Consider the following 15,668-nt stretch of genomic DNA (forward strand, 5'->3'; position numbering starts at 1 on the left):
CTTTATGGGGGGCTCTGGGCTCACCGGGGTGGGCAGCGCCGGGCACTCCGCTAGGGAGGCGCCCCTTGGTGCGGGGAGGAGCTGATTTCACCCAGATCCCGCCGGCCGGCATGGATAACCCCCCCAGCAGGGAAGCAGACACCCAGCCCCATTCCCGAGGGCTGCGGGCAGTAAATGCGGGGCTGGGAAGTTCAGCGCTCGCTGCATCGCTGCAGGCGCTGCCAGGGGGGACAGGGAGCCAGAACCGCCGGGGTGAGGTGCCCTGCTCGGGGGGGGAGGGGGATGTGGGATGCAGCCCTGGCCGTAGGATGGATCCCTGGCTGTGGGATGGATCCCCAGCACAGCCAGTGGGATGTCTGGGAGCAGCCAGGACCCCTTGCCACCCAGGGTGGGTGTTCCCACTGAAGCTGGCGCGGGTGCAGTGGGACCCCCGCACATCCCCCAAAGGTTCCCGAGCGGAGGGTGGTGCTGGTGGTGCCCAGCCACCCACGACAGCCGTGCTGCTGTGCTGGTGGGTTTCATGGCATGGCGAGGATGCTGGCAGCCCATCCATGGATCCCTGTTTCCCCTGTATCCCTCCCAGCTCCCCCGAGGTGGGTTCCCCACTTTTCTTTCATTTTTTGTTTTGTTTTTTTTTTTAAACCATTCTGTAATTTATTACCCATGTTTGCAAATGCCACTAATCCAAATTAAACTTAATTTATTGACACTGCTGCTGGCCCTCAGCCCCTGTTGCACCCCAGCCCCACCAGGGGTTGCAGGGGTGGGGGGGCTGCATAGTCCCCACCCCTGGACCCTCTGAAACCCACCAGAACCCCCCAGGTGATGCCACAGACCCCCAGCACCTCAGGGATTATTTTGGGTGCCCCCCAAAGACCCCAAGAAGCTGTAGGATGCTGTAGGGGCACCCTGTGGGAAGCCCCCTCAAGTGGGGTGAGGAGAGGGGTGCCCCACACAGCCCCCTTGGCCTCTAGGGGCCCTTTGGGGGGTGATGATGAAGAAGGTCTTGGGGGCATTGGGATGGTGACAAGGAGCATGCCAGGCTGTTGGGGGAGTGGCCTGAGGTACCCAAATGGGCAAGAAGGGGACAAGGGAGCTGGTCCCACCTTGCTGGGACCAGTACAGCCAGCTTGGAAGGGTCACAGATTATGCAGGGACCCAGTTCTTCCCCCTGGGTTCCCACCTTGCCCCCCTCCCCACGCTGAGAGCTCCACCACACCCATAGCATGGACATGATAAAAATCACTCCAGGTTTACCAAACACCTCCAAACACAGGAGCTGGGGTTTAGTGGGGGGGAGTTCATCCCCCCCAGTAACAGAGAGGGGAGGTTGGGGTATGCCAGGGGCACCTGGCCCATCCTTCATCTCAGCCGGAGTGAGGGGTGGGGGGTCTGAGGGTAGCATCACCCCCAGCCCCCCTGAGGACAGGGAGAGCCTGGAGGGAGCATCCCAGTGGGAGCAGCCCTGTCCTGGGGACTCCCACCCTGGGGACCCTCCTGGAAGGACACTTGGCAAGGCTGGGGGCTGAGCACTCACAAGGAGACCCGGCTGCCAGCCCTGCTGTCCCCAAGGGCACACAGACCCCCGTGGGGCACAGACCCAGCGAGTGCCAATGGGCAAACGGGCTGGGATGGGGATCTGCCCCGCAGGCACTGCTGGTGTGGGCTGGGCTCTGGGGGAAGGCACTGCTCTGGCTCTGCTCTGACAGGATTCCCAGGCTGCGGATGGACTCCCAGCATGGGGACAGGCACTCCCAGAGTGGGGATGGGACCCCATGGCGGGGACAGGGACTCCAGGGGTAGGGACGGAATCCCCAGTACGGGGACAACAGGACCCCTGGGGACAGAACCTCTGGGTGGGATGGACCCTCAGGGTGGGGATGGGACCCCTGGGAATGAGGACAGCATCCCCAGGGTGGGAACAGGGACCACCATAGTGGGGATGGGACTCCCAGGAATGGTAACAGGGACTCCTGTGGTGGAGACAGGGATACCTGTGGTGGAGATGGAACCCCCGGAGATAGGGACAGGGACCCATGGGGTGAGGACAGGAACCCCCAGGGGTGGGGACAGCACATCCAGAGCAGGGATGGGGATCATCAGAGTGGGGGTAGAACCCCTGGTGTGCAGAAATGAGGTCCAGGGTGGGGACAGGATCCTCTGGAGCTGGGACAGGGGCCTACAGCAAGGGGAGGGGGCTCCCAGGGATGGTGACAGGCACCCCTTGGGTGGGGATGGGGATCTTCCAGGGCGGGAATGGGACATCCAACTTGGGGACAAGGACCCTGAGGGGGACAGGTGCCCTGGGGTGGGGACAGGGATGCCCAGGGTGGAGACAGGAACCGTCACAGTGGGGATGAGACCTTCAGGGTGGGGACAGGATCCTTAGAGTTGGGGATAGGGACCCTGAGCTGGGCCTAGTGTTGTCTACGGGGGCTGGCTGAGCTATCCCATCCCATCCCATCCCATCCCATCCCATCCCATCCCATCCCATCCCATCCCATCCCATCCCATCATGAAGGCACTTGGGTCGAGACATGACTTTGCTCAGAGCCTCCTCCTCCTAGCTGTGAGGGGTCATGGGGGGAGCCAGGATCCCAAACAGGGAGCCAGGTTACCCCCAAACACCTCTTCCCCCATCCCTTCTCCCAATAAATAAAAAAATAACTTAAATGTCAGGACACCCTGTGGGTATCCTCATGTGAAATTATCTGACCAGGACCCACCACCCTCCTGCCCCCACTCCCCCTTCGTGCCCCATTACCCTGCACCCAGGGTGGGGGGTGGGCTGTGGAGGTCATGGGGTTCCCACTTGCTGCTGGTGATGGTGGGATGAATGGATGCAGGATCTGGGGCTGTGGGATGAAGGATCCTCAGCTGCAAGATGCACAGCTGCAGGATCTGGGATGCACATCCATGGGACCCAGGGTATGGGGTCACAGGATGCTGGGCTGCGGACACACGGCCACAGGATCTGAGGGATGTGGGATGCGTGGCCGCAGGATCTGGGATGCTCAGCTGCAGGATGCAGGGCCACAGGGTCCAGGACACGTGGCAGCAGGATACAGAATACACAGCCATGGGATCCAGGATGTCCATCTGTGGGATGCAGGACGCTGGGCCACAGGACACACTACTGCAAGGTCTGAGACGCAGGGCTGCAGGATCTGGGATGCTGGGCCACGGGAAGCACGGGATGCTGGATGTGCGGTGGCAGCTACTTGCGGAGCTGGAGGCTCTCCAGAAGCATGCGCTTGTGGCCGGGCTCCAGCACTCCAGCCTCCTCCAGGTCCTCCTCTGTGATGTCACTGGGAATGAAGCACAAAGATGGGGCTCTCTGACCCTGAGGGGCACCCCAGACTCGGGTGGGCTCCCCACATGGGGGTGCTAGAGCCCCCACTCAGGTTGCTGGGTGCACACCCAGGCTCCATCCTGTCCCTGCTGCGGGGTTTTGTGACCCTCAGGGGGCACTGGGGATCCTGAGAGGCAAAGGGCACGTGGGAGCAGCGGGGACACCCAGGAGCAGCAGGGACCCCCGAGGGCAGCACAGAACCTTTGGGGGCCATGGGGCCCTCCGGGGGCAAGTGGGGACCCGCAGTAGGCAGTGGGGAACCCCCAGGGATAGTGGGGACCATCAAGGGCAGCACCCCAAGAGACCTCCCCAGAACCCAGGCATCACTGTGACCCCCTGGGGAAGACATGCACTGGGGCTGGCCAGGCTGGTAGTGGGAGTGGGTGGGGGTCCCTCCCCACCATTCTGGGGGGCTGCTCACCTGAGGAACTCCAGGTCGTCCCAGCCGTTGCGCACCAGCCCCTCCTCGTACCGCTCCAGCCCCAGTGCCCGCAGCCACTCGCCCACGCCGGGCACGGTGCCTGCGCCACGGCCCAGTGCCTGCGCCCCAACAGCCTCAGCACCATTGGGCACCCCAAAAGGAGCCCCAGCTGAGGCGCTGAGGACCCCCACCCACCCTGCATCACCCACCTCCTCAGCCAGGTCCTCCTGGATGCTCTCCTGGATGGAGTGGGGAGGGAAGGCAAGGGGGCGGCCATAGTCAGGGTGCAGGCAGCGGGGAGGCAAGGCCCCCTTGGCCAGCAGCGGTGGTGGGGGGACCACCCTCCCCTTCCCACCCCCGTAGTCCACCTCACTCAGTGTCTTGGCCATCTGCAGCACCGAGCAGGAGCGGTCATCCAGCAGCCCTCCCGGCAGGCCCCCAGGAGCGGGCAGTGCCCCAGGAGCAGGCAGCCCCCCGGGAACAGGTATCCCCCCAGCTCCCTCCATCCCAAATCCAGGCCTGGCAGCTGGGGGTGGCCGGGGGGGCAGCTGGGGCAGGGGAGCCTCTCCGAAGGCAGCAGGGTGGGATTTGGGGTCCTCACACCCACTGGATGCCAGCAGCTCCTTGGGGGTGCCCAAGAAGGTGTTTTGGGGGAGCTCCAGCTCCCGCGGCAGCGGCGGCGGGGGGAAATCCGGTGGGGGCAGGTTCAGGGTGCCGAGCTCCTCCTCCTCATCGCTCTCGCCACCACAGCACGCCGAGGGGCACTGGCAGCGCTCCGGCACTGCCAGCTGCACCTTGGCCTTGGGGGGCTTGCCAGGGTCCCCTGGCAGCAGCAGCTGGTGGGGGACCCCCTCCAGCACATAGTACGCTGGGTTGTTGAAGCTGTTCTTCAGGGGACCCCCTGAGTGCTCCGGCACTGCATCCGCCTTGGACCTACGGGGACAGGGTTGAGCGCGGCACCCCCAGAGGAAGCCCCTCCCTAGCCCTGCCCACACTCCCTCACCTGCTCGGGGTGGTCTCGTCCCTGGGGGTGCTGCGGTGCGGGGCAGGGGGACGCGGCGCAGCTGTGGTGCTGCTCTTGTCGGGCTCCTCTGGGAGCTTCGCCAGGATGGTGGTGGGGGGCTCAGCACTAGAGGCCTTCCGCCCAACAGACCTGGCAACAGGAGGTGCTGGGTGGCCCATGGGGCTTGAACGTCCCCATTGGGGTTCAGACCCCCAGGACAGGGCTCAGATCACCCAGGACAAGGTTCAGGCCCCGTGGGATGGGTCTCAGCAGCCCAGTTCAGGGCTCAAATCCCCAGCATGGGGCTCTGCCCTCTAGGATGAGGTTCAGCCACCAACACACGGCCAGAGCCACATTCAGAGGCTCAGAGCCCCATCCTGCCCTGTGTGGCACAAAACTGGCATCAGGACTGTCCCCAGCCACATCCCACACACCAGCCTAGAGGGATACTCTAAGCAATATCTGTGCTCAGGTGAGCCCCTCAGGCCTCCCGACCCCCAGGAACCGGTGCCCCCCACCCTGCCAATCCCTGTCCCCCATACTTGGCATTGTCCTGGGTGGCCCTGGCACCTAGCAGCACCTTCCCTTTGCTGGCTGTAGTCTCATCCTTATCGATGCTGATCCACTCTGCCAGGGAACAGGGGCTCAGTGGTGGAGTCCTCTCCCCAGGGTGCCCCCCTGGGTGAGGGGCGCTCACCATAGAGCCTCTCGCGGGTGCCCAGGCGCTCCGTGGGCACCCAGACCTTCATGGAGCCACGGATATTGCCGGTCTCCTCACCACGGTGGGACAGGTAGGTGAGGAACTGCTGAGCTGTGCTGCCAATCATGGACTTCAGGGCAATGACACACTCCCCTGGGGGTGACAGTGGGAGAGGTTGGGGGTGTGCACCCCACAGGCCCCCCGGTGCTGGCATGGTGCTGGAGTGGACACTCACCATAGGACTCGTAACCATCAAGGGATTTGACGGTGAGCAGGAGGTGCTGGTCCTGCAGGTACTCAATCTCAGAGAGGATGGGCTTCAGCTGTGGCAGAGGGAATGGGGTGCTGGCACTGAGCAGGGGTCTCCTGTCTGCAGCTTCCCCCAGCACCACCCTGCCAGCCCCCAGCCCCTCCTCACCGTGGGCAGCTGCCGGGATGACCACTGCACCTTGAGGAAGTTGATGTTGTCACTGCTCTGGCTGTCATTCTCGAAGCTCTTCTTGAACTCTGTGGTGGTAGCAGGACATGGCATCAATCCTTTAGCCTTCCAGGTTGGCCATGAGCTTCCTGGGACCCCTCTCAAGCCCTGTGGGACCCCCCACTACCATTCCAGTCCTCACCTTCCAGGCAGGTAGAATAGAACTCGATGAAAAACTTGGTGCGACTGGAAGTCTTCACGATGGCTTCTATGCTCTCAAACTCGATGTATGCCTGCTCGGAGGACTTGGAGAGCCCTCCACGGAGAGGCAAGGCATTGGAATCCCCCTGGAGCCTCTCCATTTAGAGGGAGAGGTTGGACCATGGAGGGGCAGGGGACAGCAAGGGATCCCCTAGGGCATAGGCACCTTTTTTGGAAACGAACTGGGATGTCACTCCCACTTCAAAGGAGCCGAAGACGGGTGAGTGGTCACTGGTGACAATGTCATCTGTGCACCCTGCAGCCAGTGGGAATGGGGAAGAAATTAGGATGGAGCGGGGGGACCGTCCCCAGAACAGAATGCTGGGGGTGGTTATAGTGCTCACCATAAGCGTTGCAGTTGACGTGAGTCTCGGGGTAGGACTTCCAGAGGATGCGGTCACACCAGGACGGCACGTTGGTACGCACCTGGCATGGGTGGAGAGTGGGTGGGGGTTCAGATTGGGGTGTCCTCCACTCCCCCCAGCTCTCCCTACCCAGCACCTACCCCTGTGGGCTTCTGCTTGTGCCAGACATAGGTGTCCCTGGAGCCCCGCTCATAGCGGTAGGTTGGGGGGAAGGTGATCTCCTCCTCACCTGCAGGGACAGCAGCGGGTCAGGACAGTCCCCACAGCAGGGGCTGCAGCACCAGACCCTCCTGGAGCCCCCCAGTCCTCACCAAAGCGCAGGAACACCTTGTGCTTCTCCTTCTCCAGATTGAGCTGATCCACCTTCAGCAGCGGCTCCAGCTCCTTGCGGCTGATGTAGTTGAGGATCTCCTGTGGGGACCAAGGTGCTGGCACTGGGTTGGGAGGGGGACCCTGACACTCCCACCTGCCTTCCCACCCCCAGCCACCCCTTCCCCTGACCTGGATGTCCATGTCTAGGCGGTAATTGAGGTCCCCGAACCAGAAGAGGTGGGTGAAGCGAAGAGAGATGTCAAAGGAGCTCAGCTGCTTATCCCCCAGTGAGAGCAGGCGCAGGATGTCCAGGTAGTTCTGGTTCCTCCTGAAGCAGGGGACACAGGGACAGGGTGTCACAGACATGAGGACAGGGCCTGTCCCGGCCCAGCCCAGGGTGGGGGTGCTCACCGTGCTGTCTTCTCATTGCCAGAGGTGAGGTGGCAGTTGACAAAGCCAAAGGAGGTGCCATTGAACATGAAGGAGACACCCACAGCACCCTTGTTCCCTGTGAGGAATTGGGGACATTGGATGGGATCAGGCAACCCCCGATTCTACCCTGGGGACAGACACCCAGCCGGCCCCAGGTCACAGTGATGGGGCACAGTCCCCACCTGGCACAGTCCCCACACTGAGAGGCCTCCTCATCAAACACACCCCCAAAGTCCCCCTCGTGCACAGCACACTTATCCAGGGCCTCCACATGCAACACAGACATTCCCAGAACCTTCCCCATGCACTGCACACAAAGCCCTCCTCGTGAAACACCCATGCTCTGGGACCCCTCCCTGTGCACCAACAAGACCCCTCCATGTGCAACACACGTCAGGACCCCTCCTTGTGCAACCCTGGGACCCCTCCCCATGCAATGCCCACACACCAGGACTCCTCACCATGCAAGGTACACATGCTGAGACTCCTCCTCATGCAACACATGCAACAACAGGACCCCCCCCAGTGCAGACACCCCAGGAGTCCCCCCAGTGCAGTGCACAGCCCGTGTCCCTCTGTGCCCTGCTGCGGCCCTACCCAGGGTGTTGGCGATCCCTGTCTTGACGCTGGAGGTGCTGACATGGCTGATGCGGTTCTCGTGCTCTGGCTTCACCAGCACCACCACCTTGATGTTCCACAGGGACTGCATGGCCACCTGTGGGTGCCAGCACCCTCAGCCCCCTGCCAGCACGTGCTGGGGCCCCCTGGGGCCACGGGGGCCCCTCTGGTGTGTCCACAGGGAATGCTCATTACTGCTCCACCCCAGCCGCTCCCACCAAGGGCTGTTCCCCATGGAATCCCACCACCATCAATCAGCATCCACAGCTACCTAGCACCAGGAGACCACCCCAAAATACCTTGTGTCAGCAGACTGGAGCACCCACAGCCACCCAGCACCACGAGAGCACCTCAGAACAGCCGGTATCACAGAGCCAGAGCACAGCCACCCCCAGGACACTGAGCATCACACACCTTCACCACCCACCAGTGCCTGCACCCCAGAGCCCCCGGGTCCCCTGGACCCCCTGGCTCTTACCGGGCGGTACTCAACCTCAGTGAAGTCCTTGAGGACGGAGCGCAGGAAGTCCACCCACTCCTTGTCTCCCAGGGAATTCTCCTGGGTGCCAAAGACGTAGATGTCGTGCGGTATGGCCATCGTCACCTCGTCCAGGGTCTTGCCCAACCCCTTGGAGGTGATCCATGAAGTGATGTTCTTGGGAGGGGGAACACTGCCTGCAGGGGGACAGCACAGTTAGGGGGACCCCAGGGCCTTGACACCCCTCCGAGGGCTGCCCCTGGCCTTGCTCACCCATGTTCCAGGTGCCAATGAAGACAGAGATCATGTCAGGCTCGTCCTGGTGAGAGTGCTTGTTCTTCATCAGCTGCAGAAGCTGACAGAAGGCCTCACGTTTCTGCAGGAGGGGGCAGTGAGGGGGGGTAGAGGGGCTCCCTACAACCCTCTCCCGCCCCTCTGCTTTGGCTCAGCCAAAGCTGGCACCTCCTGGGCACGGGGACTACTCCAGGGACATCACCCAGCCATCAGGCACCGGTACCCAGCGCCTGTCCCTGAGCCCTACCAGGGCCCAGGGGTTAAATCCTGCCCCACCCCATCCCTACAAGGGACCCCTTGTCCCCCAGCCGCCTCCAGCTGAGTGTTACCCACCCGAGCACTGACAAAAACAAAGTCTTTCCGTTGCGTTTTATCCTTTTCCTTCTCAAAAACGATGCCCAGCTTGTTCTGCACCCGCTGTGACTTGATCAGCTGCCGAACTGAGGAGGAGTGGCAAGAGCTGTGAGCGTGCTGGCTGCTAGCTGGGTGCTGGAACCCCCCCAGACCATGCTTTGGGGGAACTGCCCAAGATGGGGACACCTCCAGCATGAGGAATCCCCCAGCTTCCAGCTCACCACAGAGCCTCACAGGGATGCTCCCCAGCACAAAGGCAGTCCCACGGGTGCTGGGGCCCTCCCAGACACCTTCCCACTCACTCTTGTCATGGGTGAAGGTGTTCCAGTCCTCCTGAGAGTCCTTCTGCTTCTTCAGCACCACTAGTTTACCCCCCTCCACATCCACGCTCAGCGTGTACTTCTGTGACTTCCCAATCTTGGTCAGGTCCCCCAGGGTGATATCCAGCTTCACCTGCCAGGGGACACTGGGATGAGGGAGGACACAGGGGACACCCCAGCAGCCAATCTGGCATCTGGCCTCCCCCAGAGACACCTAGGGATCTGTGCCCTCAGTGTCACACTGGAGGTACTCAGCTGATGCTGAAATCCCCCCAAAACTGCAAAAGGGGGCAGGCCAGGGGGTAGGGTAGGGCTCACCTCGAAGGTCTGCACTGGGATGCTCTTGGCCTTGCGGGAGAGGGGTTGAGAGGGGGTGGCAGGGGTGGCTGAGCTCATCTCCTGCAGGGCCTTCAGTGCCTGCCAGAGCCCCAGCAGGGTCAGCTGAGAGCCCACCAGTCCCCCAGCTCCACCAACCCATCCAGTCCCACCAATCTTCCAAGCCCCACCAGCCCCCTCAGCCCTACCAGTGCCAGCTCCATTGGCCCTTCCCAGCCCCACGGCTGCCTCAATCCCACAAGCCCAGCTCCACCAGCCCAGCAATCTCTGCCAGTTGCCCCAGTCCCACCAGTGCCCTCAGCCCCACAGTCTCTCTGGTTCACCCAGACCCCTCAGGACACACCCCCATCCACACCTGCATCTCCAGCCTTACCTTCTTCTCAATGGAGGACAGGAAATCTTTCAGCACAGAGAGTTTCAGCACCAGGTTCTCCAGCTCCTGCTCTCCACTCTGCCCTGCTGTCTGGAACCCCCAGCAAGACACTCCAGCACTGGGATGTGAACCCCAGACCCATCCCAGAGCCTCCCCCCACCCCAAGTGGCAGAGCCCACTGGCAATCTGGGATGGGGTAGGGTGGTAGGTGTTTCTCCACAGTTTTTCCCAGCACCTATGGACGGTACCACGGTTGGGTCTGTGGATGCAGTCAATGGTGGGGGGCTGCCACTGCTGTGTCCCCATATTCCCTTTACCTGTTGCAGGATCTTGGAGACCATGGGGGAGCTCTGCTGGTCAAACACCTTGGAGAGGATCTCCAGCCCTGCCAGCACCTTGTCCACCTCACTGGAGAGGCAAGAGGAGCCGGCTCACTGGGTGGCACACATGTCCTTCCATCTGTTCACCTATCCCAGTGTCTGGCACTCACCTGTGCAGCCGTTTGCAGGAGGTGACAAGAGTCTTGTTGAGGTGGGGGAGGCTGTTGGCCCCTCCCTTCACTGCCTCCAGATCCAGGCTGTAGCTGCCCTTCAGGTACTCATGAGAGATGCTGCTGAGCCCATTGGTGCTACAGACAGAGCATCCAGGGGGTGAGAGCCAGCAGGGAGGAGCAGGGGACAGACAGGGGGACAGGCAGACCCTCACCTCTCCACTGGCCTCTCTGGCACAGATGGCCCCAGGCCAGTGGGGCTGAGCCCCGCTGAGGTGCCAGAGAAACTGGTGGAGCCAGAGCGTGGTGGCAACGGCGGCTTCTCATCCTCTCCATCTGCAGTGGGGCAATGAGGGGGCCAGTTACCCCCACCCCAGGGGTCTCAGGACCCCATACACCCACCCATGTCCCCCTGCCATACCTGAGTAGTCCCTGTCCTCCACGGTCTCCTTCTCCTTCTCCCTCTCGACAGGGAAGAGCAGGGTGCAGACCAGCCCCTGGTTGGGCTGCAGGTACAGGGCAATCAGCTCGCTGAGCGTCTTGAAGCGCCGCACCTGCACCCCCTGTGACGTCTGCGGGGACATCGGGACACCGGGACCATCAGCGCCTGCAGCCACCATCACCGCACCCCCCCAAGGTGGAGACAACACCAAGCAGGGAACCCACCATCCAGGGATGCCACCATGCAGAGACAGGAATCTCCCCAGGCAGGGATAGCACCGTGCAGTGACCCCCAGGCAGGCATACCACCACGCGAGGATCCCCTCGTGCAGAGATGCCACCACGCAGGGATGTTCCCATGAAGGGACCCCCTCATGCAGGGACCCCCTCCTGCAGAGACTCCCATGCAGAGATGCCACCATGCAGGAACCCCTCCGTGCAGGGACACCCATGCAGGATGGGGGGCTGACCCCACAGCCCCACGGTGGGGACCAGGGCCCGTTGCAATGGGGCCTGCTGGGCTGGTAGGTGGGCACACAGGGTGCAGGCAGCAGCCGTCCCTCAGCCTCCTCCCTCCCAGGGGCAGCTTTTCCTGCCAGCCTGGCCAGCACAAAGAGGGTTCTGTTGCTCTAAAAATACCCAGTGCCACAGCCAGCCAAGACAGGCACAGCCAAGCCATCCGGCACAGCCGGGCAGGCACGTGGCACAGGGCCAGGGCTGAGCCCAGCACAGCCACAGAGACAGGTAAACCCACAGCACGAGGCCAACACTGAGCACTGCTGAGCCAGAGACCCCTGGTGCCCATGAGCCAGGGGTGTCCCACACCCGCGCTGCCCACCTGCACGGCCAGGAAATCCTCCTCGTCCGGCAGGATGCGGTAGGTGTGGACATGCTTCTGGAACCTGTGGCAGCAGGGAGGGCATCAGGGTGCTGGGGGGTGGCTGGTGTTCCCCCCACCTGCCTGCACGGCCCCAAAGGGATGCCCAGTACTCATCCAGTCAGACCCCTACTTCACCAGCACCAACAGCGAGGAGCTCCAATACCTCCATTCCCCATGGAATGCAATGAACTGACAGGGAACCCATGGAAAACCCACGGGGAAATGCCTGCAGGATGGGTGCTGGGAGCCCGAGAGTGATTCCCCTGCGTGCTCCGACCCCACAATTGACAGCACTATGTCCTTGGCAGTGCTGCTGCCCCTGCTGCACCGCCTGTCTGTGCCAGAGGCACTGTCCCCAGCCCACGGCACAGGCAGGAGCTGGCAGGAGCAGGCAGGAGCTGGCAGCCAGGACACCAGGAAACAATTTATTTTCCTGTGGAAGCTGACAGGAACCAAGGACATGATCCCGGGGCAGGGGGTGATGGGCAGCGCTAAGAGATGGGGTGAAAACATCAGTGAGTGCAAGGAGCAGGAGTGGAAGCCCTCTCCATTTCAGGGACTCCAGGAGACAGGGAGCACTGCCAGACCTCCCCACTCCAGGGCTGTCAGCAGGGACCGGGACTCCTGAGCTGGCCTCTGGCCACAGAGGTCACCGTGAGCATTGAGGCTGCTGTCACCACACCAGGGCCACTCAGCTGCTGTGTCCCCTGCCCCAGGGGCAGCTTGACCCAGGGCTGGAGGACTGGGACAAGGCAGCATCCATCCCCCCACGCTGTGCCGTGTCCCTGGACAGGGTGCTGTGTCCGCATGTCCTATCCCCCACTGCCAGGTCCCCTGGTGTCACCCTACAGTTCTGGTTACCCTTCCACCACCCCACAGCACCAGGTCCCCTGGTGCCACCACGTTCCCTGCAGTGCCAGGTACCCCATTTCTCCTGCCTCCTCTGGAGGTACGACCTACCCCAGCATCGCTGGGGTCCTGCCAGGTGCCCCAATGCCCAGTCAGGGTCATTGTGAGGATGGGGCCATGGAAAACTCTCCAGTGGTAAGGGGGGCTGAATGGGACTCCACTATGGAAAACCCTGCTAGGATGGGGGACGGGATCAGGGGCTCCCAGACTCAAAGGAGTCTGTGGGAGAATCCCAGCTGGTAGGATGGGGGGGCACAGAGAGACACCCCCAAACAAGGGTAGCATAAGGGGTCTCTGTGGGAAGTCCTAATGCATAACTGGGGTCTCCATAGCAGGAGGTGTGATGTGGGTGCAAGAGGAACCCCAGCACAGCACCAGTACGTGGAACTCCAGACTGGAGGGGCAAGGAGCCCCCTCAGTTGTGGGAGACATCAAGGGGTTCTCTGTGGGTAACTGGCGGGGGCTGGAGGGACACCCGGCACAGGGGGTGGTGCTGTGCAGAGGGACTGCAGGGCCCCCTGGCTGCCCAGCCCCGCACCGCTGTCTGTCTGTCGGCTGCTATTTTGGTGAGCAGTGACGGGGAGGGGGGGCCAGAGAGCACCGGGGTTGGCTACAAAGAGCCTTTATGCGGGAGCTACGGGACTCCCCTGTCGCTCTGACGCACAGCACCCTGCCACAAGCCTGTCAGCACAGCGGGCACCCCACATCCCCACTGCTCTGTGCCACACAGAGCGGCACCTACCACCCTGCTCCACCAAGAGCAGGGTGTGGGCACCCTGGCACGGGGGATACCGTGTGCCCACTGGCACCACCCTGGCACTGGTGTCCCCCACGAACTGGCAGTGAGCCAGGATGGAAGGTCCAAGCCCCCAAGCTCCTGTGGGACACCACACCAGAACTGTCCCCACTAGCACTGCTCACCAACCAATGATGTCAGCACGCCCTGGGGCGCCGCTGCCATATGCTACCACTTCCCAATATGCAAGAGTGAGGCCACAAGTGTGACACCCTGGTGTGCCACGGTGAGACACCCCAGTGTGCCACGGTGAGGGCACAGTGAGATGTCCTGGTGTGCCACAACCAGCCCAGTGAGTCCATGGCACGCCAGTGGGAGGGTTAAAGGAAGCCAATGCTGCTGGGATCCCGCTGCAGTTCCCTTTCCTCCTCCTGATTCTGCAGCTATTTTTAGGCCAATGGCTCCACAGCCCTGTCCACCCACTCACAGGCAATGGGGGTGCCTGGTGAGATCACAGCATCAGAAACTCCCAATAGCCCTTGTTGGAGCGCAGCCTCCCAACCTGCATCCCTGTGACGGGCATTGCCATCCTGCGTGGTCCCAGTGCCACACGCCAGCTATGCAGCACCCATGGCCTCCTCACCAAGCAGTGAGAGACACCAATGACAGACCCACCTTACCCAGGCACCCGTGCCACAATGCTGTCTGCAGCCCCCTGTCACCCACACTGGTGCCACAATGCCCCCCAGCCACATGGCACCATCAGGTGCTGGAATTGCAGGCTTTCCCAGTGCTGTGCCCAGTGCTGCTGGCCAGCCCAGCTCTGTGGTGAGGAGCCAGTGCCCAGAGCCACACTGTGCCCACATGGCTGGGAAACTGCATTTGCCACTGTCCACAGGGCAGGACAACCATGCCACCATGGAGGCGGCATGCCTAGCAACTGCACGTGGCACCAGCACACAGCAACCCCAGGCCAGGGCAGGCCAGCTCACAGAGCACTCCCAACTCTCCCACAGGCTCTCAGGGCACAGAAAAGCTTTGAGTTCAAGTGCCCTCACCACCACCTCACAACCACATCAAGGTCCAGGTGCTGGCACAGGTAGCCAGCCTCGAGCAGAGCCAGTGGCGTGTCCCAGGAGCATCCCAGCACAATGAGGTGCCACAGGCCCCAGGTATGGTGGGGTGCACCCCTGGGAAAAGGCACTTCAGGACCCCCAGGGCTGTCAGCCCTCACCTGTGATGCGGCACAAGCTGGGAGCCATGGAGTTCCATGGCACAACTCAAGAGCACAGAGATGTCCCCCCTTCCCAGGTTGGGAACCCCCAGACATGAGGGCAGAAGCTGGGGACCCCCAGTGCCATGGGCAGGCTCAGGGACCCCAAGAGTATGTGGTAGGTGCCAGGCCCCCATCTCATAGATCCCCATGGTAGCAGGGGTGGGTGACACAGCCCCCCTGGAGCCAGCCCAATATCCCACCACTGCCTAGAGATTCCCAGGTCTCCTGGGACACCCAGGCCACAGCAGGTGCCATTGCCCTGCGTCCCAGAAATGCCAGTGTCCCTCTGAAACCCCAGGTCCCCCCATGTCTGTGCCCTCCCCAGCATCCACTGACAGAGCTGTCCCAGCTACCCTGTGCCCAAATTCCTAGCAACCCGCACAGTACTAGTGACCCCCATGTTTGCTGTATTCCTCAGGTGGCTTTCCCTCTCTGTTTGTTGCCCTCTTGGTGTCCCCTCCCTCTCCAACAATGCTCCCTGCGTGCTCCCCTGGATCCCTTCCAGTGATTCCCCCTGCCCGTGCTTCCTTGGCGCCCCCCTCCCGCCGTCGGTGCCTCCCCCACTGTTCTTCCCGGGGCTGTGCCAGTGCTTCCTTGGACACCGGCCCTGCGTACCACAGTGCTCCCCAGGATCCCTGCAGTGACCCCACCATGACGCCTCAGTGCTCTCCCCGGTACCTCGCAGGCGCTCCCCCAAATCCTCCCCTCTGCTGGCCCAGGAGCCACCCCCGGCTGCCCTCCCCACCCCCTGCTCTCCCAGGACCTTCCCCGAGGCCCCTCTGGTGCCGCCCTGAACACTTCCACTCCTACGCCCAACTCTCCCCCGGTACCCCCGCCCCGTTTCTCCCGGGATCCCCCCAAAGCTCCGGCGGGACCTCGCCGGGGCCCCCTCCAGCTCC

General features: G+C 62.6%; 1 protein-coding gene across 1 annotated transcript; it reads right to left on the bottom strand.

The window, feature by feature from the left end:
- Window positions 1-2,510: 2,510 nt before the first annotated feature.
- Window positions 2,511-11,878, bottom strand: INPPL1 (inositol polyphosphate phosphatase like 1; the record flags this gene model as incomplete). Its single annotated transcript, XM_031064233.1, has 26 exons — window positions 2,511-3,308; window positions 3,774-4,706; window positions 4,777-4,926; window positions 5,319-5,403; window positions 5,474-5,629; window positions 5,712-5,799; window positions 5,895-5,983; window positions 6,097-6,210; window positions 6,322-6,411; window positions 6,500-6,581; window positions 6,661-6,749; window positions 6,832-6,931; window positions 7,022-7,160; window positions 7,244-7,340; window positions 7,862-7,979; window positions 8,361-8,557; window positions 8,634-8,736; window positions 8,988-9,094; window positions 9,311-9,461; window positions 9,647-9,745; window positions 10,038-10,127; window positions 10,355-10,445; window positions 10,528-10,665; window positions 10,743-10,863; window positions 10,949-11,099; window positions 11,807-11,878. Coding segments are annotated over 26 exons (3,741 nt in total), but the record flags the coding sequence as incomplete, so codon positions are not given.
- Between the last annotated feature and the right edge of the window lie 3,790 nt (window positions 11,879-15,668).

This window comes from Geospiza fortis, unplaced genomic scaffold (genome assembly GCF_000277835.1).
Source record: "Geospiza fortis unplaced genomic scaffold, GeoFor_1.0 scaffold283, whole genome shotgun sequence".
NCBI classification, from domain to species: Eukaryota; Metazoa; Chordata; class Aves; order Passeriformes; family Thraupidae; genus Geospiza; species Geospiza fortis.